The sequence below is a fragment of the Papilio machaon genome, chromosome 24 (assembly GCF_912999745.1).
Source record: "Papilio machaon chromosome 24, ilPapMach1.1, whole genome shotgun sequence".
NCBI classification, from domain to species: domain Eukaryota; kingdom Metazoa; phylum Arthropoda; class Insecta; order Lepidoptera; family Papilionidae; genus Papilio; species Papilio machaon.
Genome location: NC_060009.1, coordinates 5,686,448 through 5,709,374, shown reverse-complemented (window position 1 = coordinate 5,709,374; position 22,927 = coordinate 5,686,448). Strand labels below are relative to the sequence as shown.

Sequence of the window (22,927 nt, the reverse complement as noted above, 5' to 3'; positions counted from 1 at the left end):
AATTTGTGGAGCACGTTCCATTTAGATTTCACTAATTGAACGAAACTTCAACACGTGGTATAAATTAAAAGGAATTTATAGGTCATTTGGATTCGACTTGAAGATCCCTTGATAGTTGGAACTTGGGTCTTGGCAATAATTAGATTTCTACATACTATGTGGACAGGTTAATTTGTTAGACAAATTAACTGGAAATTACAAATGTTCGTCTTTTGGAATTGTAAGTATGATGTTTAATTATTAATTATTAAATCACACACATTCTAAGTTTCTTTTCTTCTATATTGTTGTAATTGTACCTATATAAAATTTACGTATCTACCTCGACTATGTATAAAAAGTAATATACTTGGAATAGGCACATCGAGAAGAACAATTATACCAAATGAGAATCGTAGTGCCTGAATTATTTTAATAGCAAACATTTAAAGTATACATTTTAATCTAAACTTTTTGACAGAATTCTAATAAATTGATAGTTGAGTAAAATTATAGAGCAGGTTATTTTTAAAAAGCGTCCTGACGACGCTTGCATCTTGTATGAGCATCCATTTTTTGTAAGTTAAAATTAAATACTGCAAAACACGCATATTGGATTAAATCGAAGATTTTGGCTCGACGTTTTTCGGTTTTTGGAGTTCATACAAGAACAACATCGTTGTTTTTTCCCAAGTGTATAAGCAATTATTAACGATAAAATTCATAATATTTATTTAAAATCAGCTTACTACATTTTTTTTCTATAATAGGAAACTTAAAAAAAAAAACAACGGCACGAAGCGCAGCGCACCATAGACAGACATAAGAAAAGCCATTATGGTTCGCAGCGCGCCGCACAGCACTACAGTTGCCCATAGACATTGTGTTTTGACAAAGTTGTCGTGAGATGAAAATGACGATCCTTAATTTTAATTAAAATTTAAATAAAATTAAGTGCCTTATAAACATGACTGTGTGGAAAAACCTTGAAAATGAGGAATGCTACGCCGTCGGTGAGTTTTTTATTTCATAACTTATAACGATCGTATAAAGGAGTTATCAAATTTTTTGATATAGTTTCCTAATCGCTTGTAGACCTTCCCTCCCGCGGAGTCCAGATAAATATAAACATTGCCTCATTCCCTTCGCTGCTATCAGTTCCATCCTGGTACAAAATTGCAGTTTTACATAACATCTTATTAAAGTTTTTATGAGTTATTTGACCACTCCCATAAACATATGATTAAGTATAATGATAAGTGATTTATAACAATTGGAAAATACGCGGGAGACAACACTAAACAATTATCATTTCATTCATGCTTTTGGCGTTCTTTATCTGAGTAGTATTTGTTTGTATTTTTCTTCATAAATGTGTAAAAAAGTAAATAAACAGTGGAGCTTCTCAATTTAATTATTTTGCCATTTACAATTGTTGAAAAGAATATATTTGTTACATTCATTAAAAATACCAAACAGGGTTGTTATACCTTCTTCAGGACATAAAAAATAAGCTAAAGTACAGAACAAAATTGTAAGATGTCTAATCTTTATCATGAAAAAACCCTTTGAATGTAGCAAGATAGCAACCGGTTTTTATACAAGTGTTTAGACAGTGGAAACCTAATATTCTGTATTTTTATATTCTTATATTAGGTCCTTACATATGAAATTGGCGTTTTGTATGGGAGGAACAAAAAGTCGAATATTTTTTAATATAATATATTTAATTAATCAAAGTATGAACCATTATTTTCTATGCACTTTTGCCATCTCATAGGTAGTTCATTGATCCCTTTACTAAAAAAACCAGTCGGACGGGAATCAATAAAATCTTTGAAGGCGATTTGGACTGCCCCATCGGAGTTGAATTTTTTCCCTCGCAAGAAGTTATCCAAATTTCGAAAAAAATGGTAATCTGTTGGAGCAAGGTCCGGGGAGTACGGAGGATGTCTTAGACTTTCCAATTGAAGCTCTTCTAATTTAGTAGCCGTCTGTTGCGCAGTGTGTGGTCTAGCGTTGTCGTGAAGCAGCAGTGGCGTGGAACGATTGACCAGCCTAGGTTGTTTAGCCGCTATCTTTTCCATCATGGTTTGCAATTGCTGACAATAGACATCAGCCGTAATAGTCTGGCCAGATTTGAGAAAACTGTAATGAACAATACCGGCACTAGTCCACCAAACGCTTACAAGTAACTTTTTTGGGGTTAATTTTCGCTTGGGGCAGGATTTGGCTGGCTGGCCAGGATCCAACCATTGTGCTGAGCGCTTCCGATTATCGTAAAGAACCCATTTTTCATCACAGGTAATGATTCGGTTTAAAATACCTTCATTATTGTGCCGGTTTAGTAATGTAACGCAACAGTCGACGCGCGTTTGCCGGTTTGCTTCAGTCTATTCGTGAGGTACCCACCTTTCAAGCTTTTTAATCTTCCCAATTTGCTTCAAGTGAATTAAAACAGTTTTATCACTAACATCGCAGCCTGCAGCTAACTCGGACGTGGTTTGCGATGGATCCGCTTCCACAATAGCCTTCAACTCTTCATTATCAACTTGAGTCTCAGGCCGTCCACGGGGCTTGTTCTGCAGATCAAAATTTCCAGAACGAAAACGTTGGAACCAAAAACGAACTGTGTTTTCTTTTGCAACACGACCGCCATACACATCATTCACCCTTCGAGTCGTTTCCGCAGCACTAGTGCCACGGCGGAACTCGTACTCGTAAATAATGCGATATTTTAAGTTTTCCATTTTGTAAAATGAGTGACGCAAACAGAAAAAAACAGAAGAAAAAAAACAAATGAATGACGGTCATCGAACCACAAATACATGAGTCTATAGCTGTACAAATTTGAATTTGGAATTCCTTACCAAAGAGGAGAAATTCGTGATTAAAGTGGCCAGTACGAAAAACGCCAATTTCATATGTAAGGACCTAATATATTGTAAATTACGGTACTGTTTGTCATATACAGTCCAAGAGGTATCTAGTTCTCACTTTTCACAGTTCAACTGTATTTATCTGTAATATATTTATTCTTGTATTTAAAAAAAAAAAAAAAAAGAGCATGGATTAAATGATCTTAATCCTATTCAGTGACTTAAGTAATATTTTTGAATTCCAAAAATCACGAGAAGAAATAATTTAATAAATCCCTGATAAGTCTTTACTTAAAACAATGAACATATTTTTAACAATTATAAAAGAATTAAATAAAAACATTAATGACAATAAGAAGATAATGGTCAAGCTTTTATTAAATATCTTTATATTATCTACATGTTTATTGAAAAAAATATATATAGTTTCAAATCAGTGCATTGAAAGAATGTCTGATACTTTTTTTTCTCTGTCCCGCATCAACTACAAAAAATATTTTTCTAGACTAAAATTTAGTTTAAATTTATAAATAACAGTGATTCCATTGAATCCTTTACTTGGTTGATGGTTTCATAGTTATGTTATTTCAGAATTTCCTTCTCATTTATAACTCATTGTTACCAATCTGCCTGAGAAACAGGTATCCATCTCAACATAAACATTTTTGCAGCAGAAACTCTATTTTCTATTTTTGCTATGTTAGAAATAAGGATGTGAAATAATAAGAAATGCTTTACAAGTATTTTAAAAAAAGTTTTAAAGTATCTTCCTAATATTATAAATGTGAATGTTTAGATGGATGGATGGATTTTTTAATGTATCTCCGGAAGGGCTCAAAAGATCTGGATGAAATTTTGCACAGATGTAGAACATATTCTGGAAGAACACATAGGCTACTTATTATTTTATACTTATTAGCTTTTTTTTATTCCGCGCGGACAGTCTTGGTCGACAGTTAGTTGAATATAAAGACAAGGTAAAAGCATTAAATCATGTTTACCTAAGAAATAAGTTAACATCTTTCAAAGAATTTCTGCCAACAGTAGTTAATTCTTTTTATAATAGATGTCGCTAGTATTTATATGTGTAGGCCTGTAATAGACATGTTTTGGGGTCAAGTACAAGGCCTTGCAGAGTGATGTTTAAATGAGGAAATACCTCATAAAGATTTGTTTGCTGTTACAATCTGTCGAGAGAATTGATTTAACAATAAATTACCAGCATTAAGCAGTATTATGAACCTTAATTTTTTTATTATCAAATGTATTGATAACTAGCTGTCGCACGCGACTCTGTCTGGATGGAATTAAGAAGAACTTAACAAGTAGCCTATGTGTTCTTTCAGACTATTTTGTACATCTGTGCCAATATTTTATCAAGATCTGTTCCGGAGATACCTACACAACATCCATCCATCCATCTAAACATTCTCATTTATAATATTAGTAAGATTATTATCAGATCAATTAATGTTAGGTAGACTTGTTGGTCAAATTTAAATTTTTCAAAAATATGCTATTACATATTGATAGTAATTATTGGAATGTCTTAAGAAGGTTGCTGAGCTCAATAATATAAACTTACAGCCTTTTAACACTAAGTTCTCAGGCCATTTAAGTTTTGTTTAGATCTGTTCCTATAATAAGTACCTACTTGTGTGAAATGAACTATATATTTTATCTAAATTGATTGAATAATGTCAGATTTTATTAAAAAAGGTTAACCTTTAAAGTAGGTTAACCCTTTGTACACAACAAAGGTTGGTCAGAGCTATACTGCATGTGAAGCCAACCTATGTTTCCTGCAGTGTTTCCTCATACAATCGTTATAAAGTCCACTGCTATTGTTTGAGTGACCTCTGGATGTTGAGTATGTAGTCATGTTACTAGTTTATGAGCTCCTAGTACTTGTCATGTAATTATTTATAAAAAAAATCGGAATTAACTTTTTTTTTATGTTATATGTCATCTGTATATATGATAATATTGGAGTGTCTGTATGTAATGCTGAAAAAAAAAAAAATATTTCATATGCATGATGTCATTTTAAAATTTTTGTCTATCTGTCTGCAAGGCTTGGAGGCAGTACCGATTTGACGGCAAGGTGCAAGCGGGCAAAAAATACTTTTTTTTATATTCTGTGCTGAGGACATCCTGGACAACCGCTAGTATAAATATAATAGAAACTAGTATTAATATGAATGTACTTGTTTCAATGTTCACTAACTTTCAAAGTTTTTCCCGTATCTTTTAAATCTTAAATTTACAAGTAAGGAATTTTGTTGGTTTCTGATCATGTTGTTATTTTTGTTTTTTTTTCAAATATAATGGTGATAATATTTTTATACAGGGATTTTCATCTCAGAAACCAACGATAAATTGATCAAGATGAAGTGTATTTATAAACCACATTATGGTATAGGTAACTTTCCCCTTCGATTTTCTCCTTAACCAATACTTGCACTACAAGTGCTAAACTTAGATCTAACTTAGTGCATACAAGGAGATGCTGAGAATAGCCTAGTTTTTACAGCAATTCTTTTCTTGTTAGATATCTGGATACAAGGAAAATGTGTATCGAAATAATGTGCTCTTAAAATGTATATAAAGTCTTGTCGTTATCCATCTTATTCCCTTTGTTTAAACAAAGACAACAATTTGTGTTTGTTTGAATGTTTTGACTTCGAAATATGTTATTTTCACGTCTTTAAAAACTTTAGTCGGAGTATCCCGATTTGATCAGATACATTTGCTTTATTTACAATTTTAATTTTTGGAAAGCAACCTCGTTTGTACAAAGATTTTATGGTGTGTAGGTAAATCGTCACAGGGCCGGATTGCCAGTTGTTTGTGATACCGTTGTATGACACAATTAGCTAAATAAACGATGTCAATGCGTCCTTTTTTAACTTACAAATTACTTAAATTCTATTAGGGTTTTTTTTTTTTAAGTATGTAGATGTGGCACAGATGTTAAGTGCTTGACCGGACCAGACCGTAATTTAAAAACGTCTCCGCTATGTACCAATTTGTTTTTCGGTTATTAAATTTTATATCTACATTTATCCGGCGTTCTTACATTGAAGGAAAACATCGTGATGCAACCTGCACATATCTAGAAAGAAATTCAAAGATACATATTTATTTTTAAATATATTTATAACCGCCGTTACAAGGTTACCTTGTTGAATTTTGATGAATTGTCAAATGTGAGCTATTAATATGGCCCAAATGGGTGGGTAAAAGATGAGTAGGTATTGAAGTATTTAACGTATCTATTGTCAGTATTACTGTAAGCTAAAGCGGATAAAATTATATGCGTAAAATGCTGCTTAATAAAATTGGCATTCCATTGCGTCTGGTCCCCCTAAATTCGCATTAACTGTACACGACGCGGCCCCATTCCCCACCTGAGGAAGTCCAATTGTAAACTGTCAAAGTCGCGTCACATAATCGGGGACGCCGTCGCCGTTGCCCGAAATGCAATCCGGACCCTCGAAATGGATTGTATGATTCCTAGGTACATCACGATTTTGATATTTTTGTATTTTTTTTATAGAAAACACGGACAATTATTGTGTGATTAGATTGCCGTTTGATGGAAGGATTTAAAATGCATGGTAAACAATTTTTTAATGAATAAGATGCGTCTCTTTTCGAAGACATTTTGTGGATGTTTATGAGCGTAGTAATTTAACCACAGTTCAACCGCTTGCCAGTTTTTTCCTCCTATGAAGCAATTACTATACATACATAACATATATGCCATGGTACAAACAAGGCGACAACTAATATGACACAATGCGTACGCAACGGGCAACAATGCGCACCAAAACACGCATCGTCGCGCACTGCATGTTGATTGGATAACTATAGAATATAGAAGATGTGGATACGATATACCAAAAAATTGATGCATTAATTTCATTGGATAGAGATACTATTCAACATATACGACACGAACTTAGCGTTTGGATCTTCATTGAAAGTTCATTGCCTATCGTAAGCCTTCCATGTTTTAACACAAAGTTTCCCTCGAGTAAGAACAAACAAAAATAAAACCCATTGAGATACGAAGTACGAGAATGCAATCCCCAATATAATGCACCTTACATATCTGGCTGATTTTCACGCCTCTAGCGTAATACAATTTTGGTCAATATATTCGTTTTTAACCTTACTATAACTTCAATAAATTCGAGAATAGAATTCCACCTCTATTAATTTCATGGTCTATGACATCTGAGCCAGTGCACCTAGCATACGACACCGCGCTAAAGATATCCGCAGCTAATGACGATGTTTTAACAAAGTAGAAGATATATTAACTACGACATTAACTTCAAATTTATTGGAATAAAGTACTATATTAATCTTACTAATATTATAAATGCGAGTGTTTGTATGGATGGATGTTTGTTTGATGGTATCTGTGGAACGGCTAAACAGATCATTATGAAATTTGGCATATAAGTAGAGCATAGTCTAGAAGAACACATAAGCTTCAATAGCTTTTTTAATTAGCTAGAATTTTTTTTAAATCCCGTGCGTACGGAGTCGCAGGCGACAGCTAGTAATTGATAAATATAAAAGGAAGAAATTGGGAAAAAAATAATTCTTGCGAAAGTATCTAAATCAGTAATTTAGACAACGAATCATTGCAAGAATATTAAACCTTTTGATTCTCCATAGCCTAAATCTTGTGTATGTTTGATTTTAAAAATATCCTTTTCATATATTTAGCGATTATACCGGTTTAGCCACGACAAGGGTTTTGATAAAAGCTGATTGCGTGGGATGTGAAAGTAGGGTTTCGCGGATTTCGCACAATGTTAAATATTACGTATGTTAAGTTATTCTTACTTATAAGGATAACTGTAAATACGCCCACTATCGTAATATCTTAATGGAGTGGAAATAAATTATTTCTCTATATTTCCATACAGAAAAACAAACAAACCTATTTGCTATTTGTTATATGTTTGTCTCAGATTGTATATAAATATATATAGTTTGTATTTTAATTACATTTAAATTTTTAAAATTAAACGATCGTCTATTAAATTATTGTTTTAAATTCGATCATCTCAAACGGCGTTCGAATGCCGCCATGTTAAAATTAATCCCGCCCCGAAATAAACAAAGCTAACAATTAACAGCTTTAAGTGATTCTTAATTGCTTCTTATTATATCCGGCCCGTCTGGAATACAACTGTTCGTTTTGTACGTTAATATTGAATTAAACACATGTTCAAGTTTTCATGTCGCGTCAGCAGTATTTAAATAAAACGCTTGAGAAATACGTATTATCGTTTTTAATAATTATTCCGTTAGATGGCGTTGTTTTTAAACGTTCGAATGAAGATGTTGGTCTTTGTATCCTCCCGGTATTGACATGATGCGATAAAACCTTAAATTGAATGCTGTATATATAATATTTTGTTGTAAAATGTAAGCATTTTTATTATAATGCAGACAATTTGCCTTTAGGAAAAATCTGATACTAAAAGCGAAGCGGGATATATCTTTACTTTGTACGCGGATCTTTAGCTAGGGGCGTTATTGTTTTAAAATGTAATCATAACTGGGATGCGGGCTATCTTATAACAGCTTCTTTATTATCTCATAAAAAACAAGTAATATTAAAGCTCTGATGGTAATTATAACAATACGAGATTTTGCCCGCGAATCCGTCCGCGCGAAATTAAAAAAAAAGCTTTATAAGTTGCTTATGTGTTCTTCCAAACTATGCTCTACATCTTTGTCAAATTTCATCAAAATCTGTCGAGCCGTTCCAGAGATATTTTCAAACAAACATCCAACCATCTGAACATTCCCATTTATAATATTAGTAAGATTATCGATATGTAGTATAAAGAAGAATACAAGAAAGAAACATTTAAACAGAAATTAAGCCTGATAGTATACGTTTCTGAAGGCTGGAGGTTGCTTCACTTACAAAAACACTGTAGTACTAAATTTAAGGGCGAGTATACTTTCCAGACCCTATAAAAGAAAAGTCCTTTCCTAGCTACTTCTCTTTTCCATGCAAGAACATTGAAGATATTGATACGATTTTTAATCAGCAGCTTACTCGTTTTCGCCTTAAACAAAAATTGATAAAACCGATCTTTGAAAAAAAAAAAATAGACTAACATAATATGGTTTTTGCAATTGTTTCGGCAGTGGAATTTCAAAGTAAGACAGAATTGTACGAAGTGTCTAACAAGTATCAATTTGTCTTTAAAAATTTCAGGAAAAAGTGCTGCCTTCCCACGTTTCTATCCCTCTATCAATCACCACTTAATCCAGCAGGATCAGACCGCCTTGGCAATAAATATTCCCCTTAATCTCTCAGTTTTACATATCTACTGCGCAATTTTTAGACAATTTTAATAAATTTTCCCGCCAACGGACAACAACTCGACAATATCTTGAAGACAAAGCGACTTTCTCAAGTGATAAAAGAATATCAGTATTCCTCGGCCGGTGTTATTGGATTTTTTAAATGAGGAATACAAATTAATCTTTCATAAGGATCCCGAGATTGAATCGTAAAGTTTGACGGGAAATAATTTTTAATCTGTATTTAACTTTAGAATAAGAAATATTGTATTCAAAAATTAAGCCAGATAATAATTGTGTTTTGTTAGAGGTTTAACAAAAAATGGTATCCTTTAACGGGCATATAATTTAGAGATGGAGCCATTTTACATTAGCTAGATGAATCTGGAACTGAAGGTCTACAAGAATATGCTATTTTATACTCATTCGTAAACCTGCAAACTGCGTTCTGTCTTTAGAGAACATAAATGCGTAATATGTACGAGTACAATACTACGGATTAAAAGTTTGGTTTTTAAAAGGTTCGAAGTACTCCATGCAAACTTTAAGTACCGTCATATCGGTACAACGGATCTCTAAAAACAAAAATGGTTTAAGGGAAGGGCTTTCATGCCAAATTTTAGGGTGGATTTAATATTTAAAACGTCCTTTCATTTTCTTTCACTTTATTTCATGACTGTTTTTTTTTAAATTGAGAAATGTTTTAAAGGATTCATTGTCGACGGGAAGCAAAGATAATGCATATGACAATAGAAAGGTCCCTTATCACTGTAACCAGGCGGTCCACAGGGACGGTTTTAAATCCACCCCAAAAATATATATTTTTATAGAGATTTACAATATAGAACTTTTTGTAAAAGCACTTTCCTGGTATTAAATTATCTTATGAATGCAAAATTTGTACTATCTGTGCATGGGGGACAGTTAGTCGAGTTTTTTAATATTTTAACTAACAAATAGTGTTATTTTTGATAGAAATTGTCTGGACTTCACTAATAAGTATTCCACTGTGTCAAGAAGATAGAAAAATTATTATAAGCCTAGTGTTTACCTGGCGTCACTCACGAGATTATTAAATCACCTGCTACTTCTGCGATATATGTATTTTTCTTAACGACTTCCACGTCCTATTGCAAGTCTTCTGTGTTCTCTAATAAAATACTTATGGGATTTGTTTTAATAATAAATCTGTACAAACAATACGCGGATAATAAACAAAAAGTATAATAAAACAGGAAAAGTTTTAATACATATATTAGATGGGAATTCAATAGTAAATGGATAGTGTAGACAAGATCGACCGCTTTTAGTTCTTTGCTTCTTACGTGATTAGAGATAGATGTAAATTGTACCTACCAGAGGTCTAACATTTCTATTGTGATATAAGATCGTATATACAGGTATACCAGAATACCAGTATAACTTGGACTTTAAAGTAACAACTAATAATTGTGTATCTTGGGATATTAATTAACTAGCGCGATCTCCCGATTCTGGTATGTTAAATTGCTTTTATTTCTGTTGTTTCACTTTAAACTTTAGTAGATTCATCTTTAAGACAAAAATGTGATCTGACCCTCTGATGTTTGTATTGGAACACAAAATACGTACAACGATGCTGTATTGTCCTCTTGGACCGCTGGATAAAATGAACAGTGCGTTCTAAACAATTTACCTCTGACTTTAATAATTCGTTTTGTGACACGATGACGAAGCGACCATCTCGGTTTGTCTGCTAAAGGAAGGAAACTCGCTATTGTTTACAAATTTATTGTCGTTTGAGTAAATATGAATAAATATTTTGAGTTAATATTTTGCATGCATAGAAGCTTTGAACCCTGATTTGTTTAATTTGTAACTTGTGTTTAAATTGTAGTTAATATTAAAGTAAATTCCAGTTTTCGTAGACAGCAATATTATCTTTGAGTGTGATTAGAGTTAGACCCATTACATCTTTCTATACGTGGAAATATTTGATGTATTTCTTTCAAATCATTCATGACATAGAACATGTCATTTTTTATTTTCACTGTATAAAAAAATCAAAGCAAATAACCGGGCATCGAACCCGCAATGCCATATCCACGTGTTGACTTAGCAATCAATTCCATACATTGCCCGACTCGGCACAATGGTAACGGATGCTTAGCTATTCAGCGTGCGGTAATGGCAAGTGTTTGGTATGTAATTAGCACGTATTTTGTTGTTAGTAAGGTCGAAGGAATGCCGATGTACGTTGTACTGTCTAACTCAGTTTGGTAGTCGAACCTGAATATGTATGGATAGGTTGATTAATCGTTTGTTGAACAAAAGAGCAAATAAAGAAGAGGAGAGAGAGAGAGAGAAATAGAATTATAAAAATTGTTGCAGTATACAGGTTTGGCTACTGCCGAATAAAATTAAAGGCATATTACTATATCTGTTTTTTTAAACGGAACGAGAGGGATGATAAATGACTACGTTTTTGTATTTGTATTTCAACAGTGGAAACCTACGGTAATATGAACATAAAACATAATTCATATTAACAATGCTAGTACGAAATTCAGTTACTTTATTACGTAATACGATAATCGGAATTTATCACACACATTACCAGGAAAACAGAAAAGAACGAAGAGCTTGTATCCCTTGTGTTACAAGCAAACCTAGACAAACTATGTAAAGTTGCATTAATGTTTCCAGCTGTATACAACTACACTAGCAGCTCGCCGCATCACCTGCAGTTGGAGGTGGGCGAGCTGGTGCATCTGCACCGTGAGACCAGCCACTGGTACTGGGGCACCAGCCTACGCGCGGGTACCAGCGGCGCCTTCCCAAAGACATACGTCGTCATACGAGACTGCACCGTCGATAGGTAAGATATCTTGATAACAAGCAATATTTTATGATATCAATAGCGTTGCCATATTAAAATATACGTATACCAAAAGTCTGGCAGCCAAAAATACTAAGAGAAGTGACCACTTTTTAATCTCTTGATAAAAGACAAAAAAGCGATGTTAAGTTTTAGGGGATAAAGAAAACAAGTGACATTGCCGTGGTAGGGTTTTGAAAATTTGCTATGTTCCGAAGACATTCATTCGGGAAATGACTGCTCATATGCGATTCTTTGGGGCGAAGTCGGATTATTTCGGATTGCACCGACTAAATCTACGGTTTCCTGGAGGTGGAAACCATAGATGTCAGCCATTCTTCATTCAATAATGAGGTTTTAATTCACGCGAGTACCGAACCCGTGACCTCATATTTGATGTCCGAGGCCACCAATTGACCGGGTCTCTGACCCCATTGATAGCTGGCCGTCCGGCTAATTGATATTATCACTTCACTTAACAATTTATCAACCGCTGTACAACGACAATGCTTCCGGTAAAATTTTGTACTACATCGTAAAGAGCGGTACACTAATATTATTATTATATAATTATTATTAATTATGATCAAATTTTTGTGATTGACTCGTTTTTATAATTGCCTTTTTATATTATGCCTAGCCAAATTGTAAAGACATTTTTTTTTCAAATGGATATTTTGAATGTAACGTTTCTTTATAATCTTGCTTCTTACTAATATCTTACTAATATCATAAATTAGAATGTTTAGTTTGATAGATGGATAGATGGATGGATGTTTGTTTGAAGGTATCTCGAGAACGGCTCAACGGATCTTGATGAAATTTGGCATAAATGTAAATCATAGTCTGGAAGAACACAAAGGCTACTTAATATGGTTTTTTTATTCCGCGCGGACGGAGTTGCGGCGACAACTTGTTTAGAAATCATTTAAAAATCATCTTCTACGTAAAATAATTCTATGACGTCGATAAGAGTGTTAAAAATAAATTTACTCACAAACTTGGTTATTTTGAACACGCTTCGGCAATTTGTAAGGAATAGCTTCAGTAATAACAAGGAGGGCGTGACGCTCCTTTTAAACTCTACCATTCATCTTTAGTCGAATGTTGAACGTTTCCGTTATCTGTAACCGTTTGTAGAAGATAGGAATAATACGATTGAAAGGAGATGATGATTTTATATAGAATACTAGCTGTCGCCCGCGACTCCGTCCGCGTGCAGTTAAAAAAAAACTAAATTGGGGGGGGTTATGAAAAATAGATGTTGGTCGATTCTCAGACCTACTGAATATGCTCACAAAATTTCATGAGAATCGGTCAAGCCGTTTCGGAGGAGTACGGGAACGAAAACTGTGACACGAGAATTTTATATATTAGATCTAGCTGTATTGGTTTTGTCGGAGCTAATTTTTTTGGGGAGCACAATATAAACTCAAGTATCAAAGATATGATATTTGCGAGATCCCTCTCCCAATTGCATTTGCCGGAGGCCAAATTTTAGTCCACATTCCCTTCCCACCCTTTACTTATAAGGAAATTATGGTACGGATAAGTGAATTTTGCATAGGAAGGAGAAATATCCTCTTTCTATGTGTTTCCTTTTTCGTTAATACCTTTGGGCAACGCATCTGCAATTGCAGATGTCAATAGGTATCAGTCGCTTCGCCATTTCGGCGAATTCATGTGGCCACTTGTTCGTTTCTCAGTTTATAATATATATAAAAAAATCTCGTTTGTTTTTAAACATTGTACCAGGATAGATAAGATAATGGCAATGAAAATATTTTTATCAAATGAGATAATCTTTACGCTTTGGGTAACCGAGCGTCCGGTACTGAGTATAACTTTTGTTGATATGATTGCATTTAAGATTAGCCAGTGGTTGGATAATATGTTATTTAAATATAGATAATGCTAGAGTCCTTGCAATATTTTTAACTTGTTGAAAAAACCGAGATAACGATATTTGGGATAAATGTTATGGCTTTGAAAATATAGTTATGTATTATGGAGCTTGTTACCAACAAAAATAGGTGTTTAAATTGAACTTTAGAGCATTTTTTTTTTCGAAAAACTGGTTTCAATATTGGGTTTTTATTTTTTGGGGAAAGTTAACATTAAGGATATTTTTACACAATTTTGTACATGGTAAGTTTTATCCTCAACTCATGTGAGCTCTCCCCTTATTTCCCTAGAGAACGTTTGCACGGCTCGTAGTAAATAATGTTGCAGGAAAAAATATAGACGTGATAAGAGTTGAGCAGTCTCTGAGGCGTGATATATCTTGCTATTAACATCCGTATGCTCTATATACGTGTGTAGGATGTTTGCACGTGTAATATTACGAAACGTTCACGAAGAAAATGATTGCCGGGCTGGTCTGGGTAAATTTAGCTTTTAATCACTTTCAATAATTCCTTTAAGTGTTGGTGTTTGTAAGCAATAGGATCATATTACACTTGCTAGTGACGTATCAGTACTTTACATTGAGACACGTGTGGTCGTTGCTGTAGATGTGGAGACGTCGTCGTGGCGTCAGCGGGCGGGCGCGGCGTGGTGCACGATATCGCCGTCACGTTACGAGAATGGCTCAAGGACTGGAAGAAACTCTATATTGTGAGTGTAAAGCCGAAAAGTTTCAACTCTTTGACATCAAATAAGCTGTGTCTTTACGGATTGGTTGAAATTTTTGTCTTGTCTGTTGTAATGATTGGTTGTATCCTGTCAGACGAATAGCGAACACTTCAAGTTTATGGAAGTGAGTATGCGGGCGTTGCTGGAGCTTCGGGCGCAGGCCGCCTCCAGCGCGCTGCCGCAGGACCAGCTGCGGAAGGTCGCGCGCACCGCCATCTTCACCATCGACAAGGGCAACAGGTAATTAAGGGAGGATATTAGAAGCGGATTAGTCCCACGGTGTCTCAGTCATAAGATGAAGAGTTCCTATAATATGAGATCTTTTTACTTTTTTGGTATTTTAACTGATTAAAGACTGCTGCATATAAAATGTATCGTTTTGTAGAACTTTAGACATGGAGCTAGCGGTACGGACCCCCAGCGGCCAGCTGGTGGACCCCCTCACTATATCCACGTACAAACTGAACGCGCTGCACGACGAGGCGAACGCAAGACTTGATAAGAATATGGTAATATTTCTAGAAATATGCAAATTTTGTGACTCCCACTATCTTCCGCACTCAGAGTTGTTAATTAGAATAGAATAGAATAGAATAGAATAAGCGTTTATTGCCACACAAAAGAAACTTATGAACTAAAATTAAACAAAAAGATTAAAAACGTGGCAAAAGGTAGCCAGCTCAGCTGATACAGGGACGACATCGGCCTTCCCTGAGCTGGTTTTCAGCAGGCCCCTTTGCTCTCACAACATATGCACTTAGGTGTAGGGTAACTAAACTAAATAACAAAAAAAGAGAATTATAGTGCAATTTTTTAAACAATGTTTGTGCGAAGTTAATAATAATTTTGACTTTCAATAACAATAACATTATATGGAGAGTAAAAAATTAATAAATAAATAAACAACAAAAAAGGTTAAGGTGTTTAAAGGATATACATATAAATATAAATACATAACAAACTGTTTCTCTATAGGTCTTATCTATTTACGTCATTGATTGGTTTGTGACTCCAGTAGAATTTTTTTGTACTTCTTTGCAAAACCTGAATGCGATATTATTTTATTTAGTGGTGGAGGAAGATCGTTCCAAACCTTCGAGGCTGAAAACTTAAAACCACCTCTAAAACCAGTAGTACTGTGCTTTGGAACTATCATTATTTTTTGTATAGTGCACCTAGTAAGATGGACTGACGTGTCTTTTCTCCATTCTAGCTTCTCGTAGAGGTATTTCGGGCGATTGCAGATGACCACTTTATGGGTAATATTAGCCAGATGCAACAGTCGGCGTCCGGACATTTTTAATATATTGTACTTGTTATAGTATGGAGTAATGTGTTCCCGCCTTGGTATGTTAAAACAAAAGCGCATACAAGCATTTTGCACACGTTGTATGTCCCGCTGCGTCACTCGGGAAATTGTTCACTCGGGAAATCGCTTAGCGTAGATTTCTCATACTAAATCTACACGAAGAAACAACTCTAGTTACAATTATTTGTTCGTGCAGGAGAGTGCGCCGGGTGGGGGCGGTGTTGGGGGCGGGCCCAGCAGTACTGGGGGCGGGGCTGCGCGTGCGCACACGCTGGTGGTGCGCGTGCACAACTTCGTGTGCCGCGTGCCGGAGGGCGCGGAGCTGAGACTGGCGCTGCACGACGCGGCCGGACAGAAGCTGACGGAGCAGCTGGTGCTGGCCTGGCCGCCGCACCACCTTGCGCCCGCGCAGCTCATGTTCACCGTATGTTCGCCTACAAAATATCATTTCGGACCCACTTTTTCGAGTGGTGATGTAATAAGTAGACTCTAAAATGAAACTTTATGTCAGTTGTAACACTGTTTGCAGGACCTGGGCAGTGACATAAAGAAGGAGAAGGTGTTCCTGGTGTGTCACGTGGTGCGCATCGGCTCCATGGAGGCGCAGAACATCGATCACAGGTTGAAATATGATTCCATGAGATTTTATTAAATGTTTCTTATTTTTCAACGGCATTATCAAAACACATATAACAAATAAAATATAAATCCGTCAACAAAATCTTGGATATTGTAAGTTACTAGTCGCTGTAAATATACAAAATATCATCTTCATCGTCAACAGCTTCTATCTGCCCACTGCTGGGCATATGACTTTCCCAATGCCTTCCATGGTACGTGGTCCTCCGTCTTCTCCATCCAAAATATGCAACGAACATAATATACTCGTAGTTCCAAACCAGAGCTGGCTTTGTGACATACGAGTTTACATTTCAATAGAAGAAATAATTTTAAATATCAATAATTTTTGTTATTTTAAACTAGCTTTTACCCGCGACTCCGTCCGAGCGGAATAAAAAAAATGCACACAAGATAAAAAAGTTCCTATGTCCATTTCCTAGTTCTAAGCTACCTCCCCATCAATTTTCAGCTAAATCAGTTCGAACGATCTTAAGTTATAAATAGTGTAACTAACACGACTTTCTTTTATATATAAATAGATTATGTATCTGCTATGACGTATGTATATAAAATATAGGTATATAGATTAGGGCTTAATTTCCCACAGGGCTAGTCTATCGCCGTACACCAGAAGTAAGCTATCGTAAGTTAAATTTTTCATTCAGTTTTGTTAAAATACTCGAAATGTAAGCTCTATGTTACAAAGTTAAGATGCATTTCACTTTGTCTTTGTTTGCTTTTTTGACATTTAATGATGACATTATTTATGGGTAGAGATAAAATTTATTATCTATGTATTTTACTACTGTCAACTGTCAATGTCACATTTATCTATGGTTTTGCGATTGAAAAATACAAAGGTGTCAACAAAAAGGGAAGTCTAATTGTTATAAATAAAAAAAAAAATACTCCTTTAACATTCTGAGGAAAAAAGTTTTAAGTACATCAAAGGAGTCCCTTGTTCAAAGTCACTCTGGAGTGTGTCAGTTGTAAAACTGCCCTCATGTAAGTCGGGCAATGTACTTGTGTGCGCAGACGCAGCTCTGTGGCGGCGAGTGTATGTACAGGACACGCGATGCGACGTCCCTTCGGTGTAGCTGCGGCTGATGTCACGAGATGTCTCGCCACTGACTGCCCTGACAAGGAGATGCAGGTGCCTTTCTACCCGTGAGTAGCATCTTAAATACACACCTACAGTCAATAATTGCATTGTTCCGTCTCCACTGAGGGGCTCGATTTCTACCCTAAGTTAAGTGACTAAGCCATAGTCAACCATGCTGGCCTAAAAATCAATGAAGCCGAAGTGTTGAAGTAGTTTTAACCATTTGATAGTGCTTGTGGTTTGATAACTTCAACAATTTAGGTTCCAGACTACTTAACTTGAGTTTTACTCCGTTGAAACTTAGTTAAAGTTGACTGACTATCCTCTGTCCTATTGATTATTGTTTCCACGTTGTACTCTCAATGAAAGTCTCTCTCATAGACGGTTAATTCGTTTTTAAATAGCGTTTTTTTTATAAGATAATTAACTTTCAGCTGCGAGAAAGAGAACATGGATACATTATTGAAGAAGGTGATTGCAAATCGCGAGTTGAAAGACACTAAGAATCCATTAGGTCTGTGGGTGTCGCTGCAGCTCATTGAAGGAGACTTGAAACAAGTTAGTGACAAACATTAGTATGCACCTACATTTTTTTTAAGTTGCCATAGCAACGTACATAGTATGCTTTACAATATTCTATTTAAAATGGATAGGAAATTTAATTCTTTGAACGACTTTATTGCAAACACAATATTAGGGATTTTCCTTAAATTCTTTATGTACTCGTATTAATTGTTTATAATGTCATCCAGGTACGAGAAGAAAATCCCCACCTAGTGGTGGGACACCGTGCCGTGGCAAGAAAGATGGGTTTCCCCGAGGTGATCCTGCCGGGAGACGCGCGCAATGACCTGTATGTGACGCTGTGCTGCGGCTCGTACTCGCGCGGCGGCGGCAAGTCCAGCGAGCGCAACATAGAGCTCACAGCAAGAGTTGTAGACAAGCACGGCAGACTCGTCCCGGTATGTATACTGACGCAAGTGAGGCACGTTTGTCTCAAGTAAGGCATGTCTGCTGACTCAAGTGAACTCCTCACTTGAGTCAGCAGACGTAAATGGGGCACGTTTAATGAAAGTAAGGCACGTCTGATTTAAGTGAGGCATGTCTGACTCAAGTGAGGCACGTTTGACTCAAGCGAGGCACGTTTGTCTCAAGTAAGGCATGTCTGCCGACTAAAGTGAGGCACGTCTGACTCAAGTGAGGCGTGTCCGACGTAAATTAGGCACGTTTGACGCAAGTGAGGCATGTCTGCTGACTTAAGTGAGGCACGTCTGACGCAAGAGAGGCACGTGTAACGAACGTGAGACGTGTTTCACGTACGTTTATTTTCTTTAAAATATTTTTCCAAAACAAAAAAAGATTTCTTTGCATTTAAGAGATATAGATGAGACAAATATAGTGTTGTTCCAGGGCGTGATATCGATAGGTGCAGACCTTCCACTAGTGGATGAATATACGTCTCTAGTCTACTACCATGAGGATAGACCACGATGGCAAGAAGTTTTTAAGGTAACATTATTATATCGTTCATACTCACCGAAGGCGTTTGTACCAAGCTAAAGTCAAATGCGAATTGGTTGATTACATAAACACTTACGAAACTAATATGTTTGTCAGGTGTGTCTGAACATCGAGGACTTCAAGGAGGCACACATAGTGTTCCTGTGCCGACATCGCAGCTCCAACGAGGCCAAGGATCGAGCTGAGCGGTACTTCGCGCTATCCTACCTGCGTCTGATGCAGCGCGAGGGTACCACCACGCCTGACAACCAGCACAATCTCTGTGTCTACAAGGTGACTACAAGATAGTGGATAGCTTACTCTATCTCTAAAGTACTTGATAGTTTTCTAATCGAAATTGTCCATAAACTTTAAATTTTCTTTACTTAAGTGTATTTTAACCCACAGATTGATAATAAACGAGCGAGTAGTGACGTGGAAGTGGAGGCGGCGGCCGTGTGCCTCGGTCTGCCGTCCAAGCGAGATGAGCTGCCCGCCGGTGCGGAGAAGGGCCTCACCAGAGCTCCCCTCTCACTGGTCTACCGAGACTCACTCACTGTTGCCACCAAGTTGTGCTCCACTAAGTTAACACAACGAGGTATTTATTTTATGGCAATTTTTCAGATATTTAGGTATATCCGGCTCGAAGGACTATTTTACATGACTGCTTAGAATCTTTCCTCAGATTTATTAATTAGTCTCCCTGAATGTAGTATAAGATTAAATCTACACTAAGTGACTTTCAATGACCACTGAACGTCTCTGAGTGCTGTTTGTGTTTGTGTAGAGGAGATCCTGGGCGTGCTGAAGTGGAGCGCGCACCACGAGGCGGGGTCTCTGCGCGCTGCGCTGGAGCGGCTGCTGCTGGTGCCCAGCGAGGAGCTCGTCAAGTTCCTGCAGGACATCCTCGATGCTCTCTTCGCCATACTCACACAGGTATACAATGTATACTGTGACACCATGATGGAACAGAGGATCTCATACTGAATCTGACACTGAGATTCTTTCTTCTACAGTATGTGGTAAACGAGCAAGTTGCCACCTAACTTCGCCAAAATAGCGAAGTGATAGCTTCCCATAGGTTTTGCCCATCTACAAGTGCGCACAGAAAGGGCATTCTCTTTTTCATGTGTCAACTCGTAAATCTAAAGGGGAGATGCATCGTCCTATCTCTTCCTAATAAAAGGGGGGAGAGAGAAGAGGACCAAAATAAAGCCTCCAGCTAGCATTTTCATTAGACTGTAGGAGGAAATGCTTTAAGTTGAAGCATGTGTTTGTTTTGTCAGATGTTGACTCTACAAGTGTTGTAATTTCATAGTAATAAGTAGTTCATCATCAGCTCACTATACTCCACTGAGGGGCTCGGAGCCTACCCTAAGTTAGAGCTGACTAGGACAGAATCAACCACAGCTCAGTGCGGGTTGACTTTACACATATATTTGAATTTCTTCTCAGATATGTGCAACATCGGATAAATGTACATATGTAAATAGAAAAACATTGTTACATGTCAGGATTCGAACCCAAGACCTGCAAATCGCAAGTCTACTGCTTAACTCCTGAGTCACCGACGTTCTAGTAAAAAGTATAAAATTTTGAAGCTATATTCAAAATCTACTAGTCTTCTAGTTATTTAAAAAAAAAAAAAAATGGGACCCACCTGCAAGCACTTCCTTTCGATTAAAATAATTTTTATCAAAATCGGACCACCAGGGGCGGAGATTCGCGGTAACACACATAAAAAAAAAATTCAGTCGAATTGATAACCTCCTTCTTTTTGAAGTCGGCTAAAAACAGTTACCATTTGATAATATGTAGTGATGTATGTACAGGTGGAGGATGGTGAAGGTGATGTAGCGGAGTACAAGGAGCAGAGTTACGGTGTGCTGGTGCTGGAGTGTCTGCTGCGTGTCATCTCTCTGGTGGCAGATCACAAGTACCAGCACTTTCAGCCCGTTCTTCATGTATACATTGATGAGAGCTTCTGTGACGCGCTCGCTTATCAGTTAGTATTTAATATACACTATTATATAGAAAACTAGCAGTTGCCCGAGACTTTGTCTGTGTGAAATTAAAAAAAAAAATAGTAAATATAATTTGGGGTTAGTGTCGCTTCCCAATGATTATGAACAAAAAATGGCAGATGCACTTGAGATAATTTGATTTATTTTTGTGAGATAGCCATAGTTACAAAAGGAAGAGATAGAGAGCGTTACAGTGTTGCAAGTATTTAAAAAATATTACATACACATTGACACATAGTAAACTGACAGTTGCATGTCTTTAATCATAAATGTCAAACACTTTAAACATTTTATTGTTTCTAACATCCAACATTGATAGAATTTTTTAAATAATGTTTAGTAGTTTTGAAACTCATTTAATGCAAACAAACAAACAAACAATCAAATCTGTTCTCTTTATAATCTTTATATATACTTTAGATATACGATGAGGATATGTCTTTGTAAAGATGTTTTGGTTGTGAAAATCAATACAATGTATTCAGTATAACAATGGTAGACGTCAGCAACAACAGTTGCACAAATTGTCCTCGCTCAGTGAAATACCACGACCTTACAGAAGACAGGCTTCAAGTGGAAGTAATTCCAACTACAGTCTGATGAGTGTGGTGCCGGAGGTCTAATATTAGTCCTCTTTCCCAAAGGATGAGAAGGGGAGATGTATAGGAAGGTTAAATATTCTCTTTTTGTGCGTCTCTTCCTTCGTCGATTGAGGGTAGGCAACACATTTGCAATTGAGAATGTCTATGGACAGCTGTCACTTCGCCATTTCGGCGAATTTATGTATGGTGGTAATATAAAAAAAGACTATGTTTATATATTAATGAATAAGGTGATGTGTTCCAGGAAGTTGATATCAGTGATGGTGTGGGCGGTGCGCGCGGCGGACTGCGGAGAGGCGGCGCTGAAGCGGCTGCTGCTCTGTATGAAGTGTCTGGAGAGTCTGATGAGGCTCATTGTACGCAGCTGGCAACTGAGAGCCGCGTTAGACACACACCAGCATCATGGTGATCCCGTCTGTTATCATCTTGAGGTATACTATCTAAAACTTGGAGTCATTGCATTCACATATGAAGTTGGTTTCATAAATTATATTATAACTTTGAATTATTGTTTAGGAGTTGCTGGAGGCGCTGGTGTGGCTGATGCGTTGTGGTGACCATGCACTCACATGTCAGGGCTCCGCCCTCAAGTACCTGCCTCACGCTGTGCCTCACGCCATCAAAATATTCCCCGAGGTCGAGCTCAGGTCAGTGTACAAACTGATACAGTTTAAAGCTACACAAAAAATTAATATTAAGTAAATAATCATTCAAAGACAATAAAATAATCAACGGATTCACGAGCAATCAATTTTTTTGTTCCTTTTTTATTTTAGTTATTTTTCCTTTTTATGTTTTCTTTCTACAATATTTTTTTTTGTTTATAACAGTCGCCATTATTTATTCCATAAAATTAAAAATAACTCGATAAATATGGCAAAAGTTTAAATTAATTACTTTAAAAGATATACCAGAATCGTGCGTAACAATATGAAAAGAAATATTTGTTCTTATTACGAATCTGTACCAAAGTTTTCCGAAATAAATAGTATCTATACAAATTGTATATTCCAAATATTAGTTGGATGAATTAAAATGGGAAAGTATTAAAACTTGTGTATAATTAAACAATTGT

The 22,927-nt window shown here is 36.3% G+C and overlaps 1 protein-coding gene across 1 annotated transcript in view; it reads left to right on the top strand.

The window, feature by feature from the left end:
* Positions 1–864: 864 nt before the first annotated feature.
* LOC106713980 (dedicator of cytokinesis protein 1) overlaps positions 865–22,927 on the top strand; it is a 40,276-nt gene continuing 18,213 nt past the window's right edge. Inside the window, exons 1-17 of the mRNA XM_045683931.1 lie at positions 865–992; positions 11,889–12,060; positions 14,574–14,676; positions 14,789–14,934; positions 15,080–15,203; positions 16,200–16,427; positions 16,533–16,624; positions 17,660–17,791; positions 18,161–18,284; positions 18,479–18,688; positions 19,137–19,235; positions 19,344–19,520; positions 19,635–19,824; positions 20,014–20,162; positions 21,059–21,231; positions 22,097–22,283; positions 22,369–22,499. Of these exons, the coding sequence (XP_045539887.1) occupies positions 947–992; positions 11,889–12,060; positions 14,574–14,676; positions 14,789–14,934; positions 15,080–15,203; positions 16,200–16,427; positions 16,533–16,624; positions 17,660–17,791; positions 18,161–18,284; positions 18,479–18,688; positions 19,137–19,235; positions 19,344–19,520; positions 19,635–19,824; positions 20,014–20,162; positions 21,059–21,231; positions 22,097–22,283; positions 22,369–22,499 (2,483 nt within the window). The 5' untranslated portion in view covers positions 865–946. The remainder of the gene's footprint in view (positions 993–11,888; positions 12,061–14,573; positions 14,677–14,788; positions 14,935–15,079; positions 15,204–16,199; positions 16,428–16,532; positions 16,625–17,659; positions 17,792–18,160; positions 18,285–18,478; positions 18,689–19,136; positions 19,236–19,343; positions 19,521–19,634; positions 19,825–20,013; positions 20,163–21,058; positions 21,232–22,096; positions 22,284–22,368; positions 22,500–22,927) is intronic.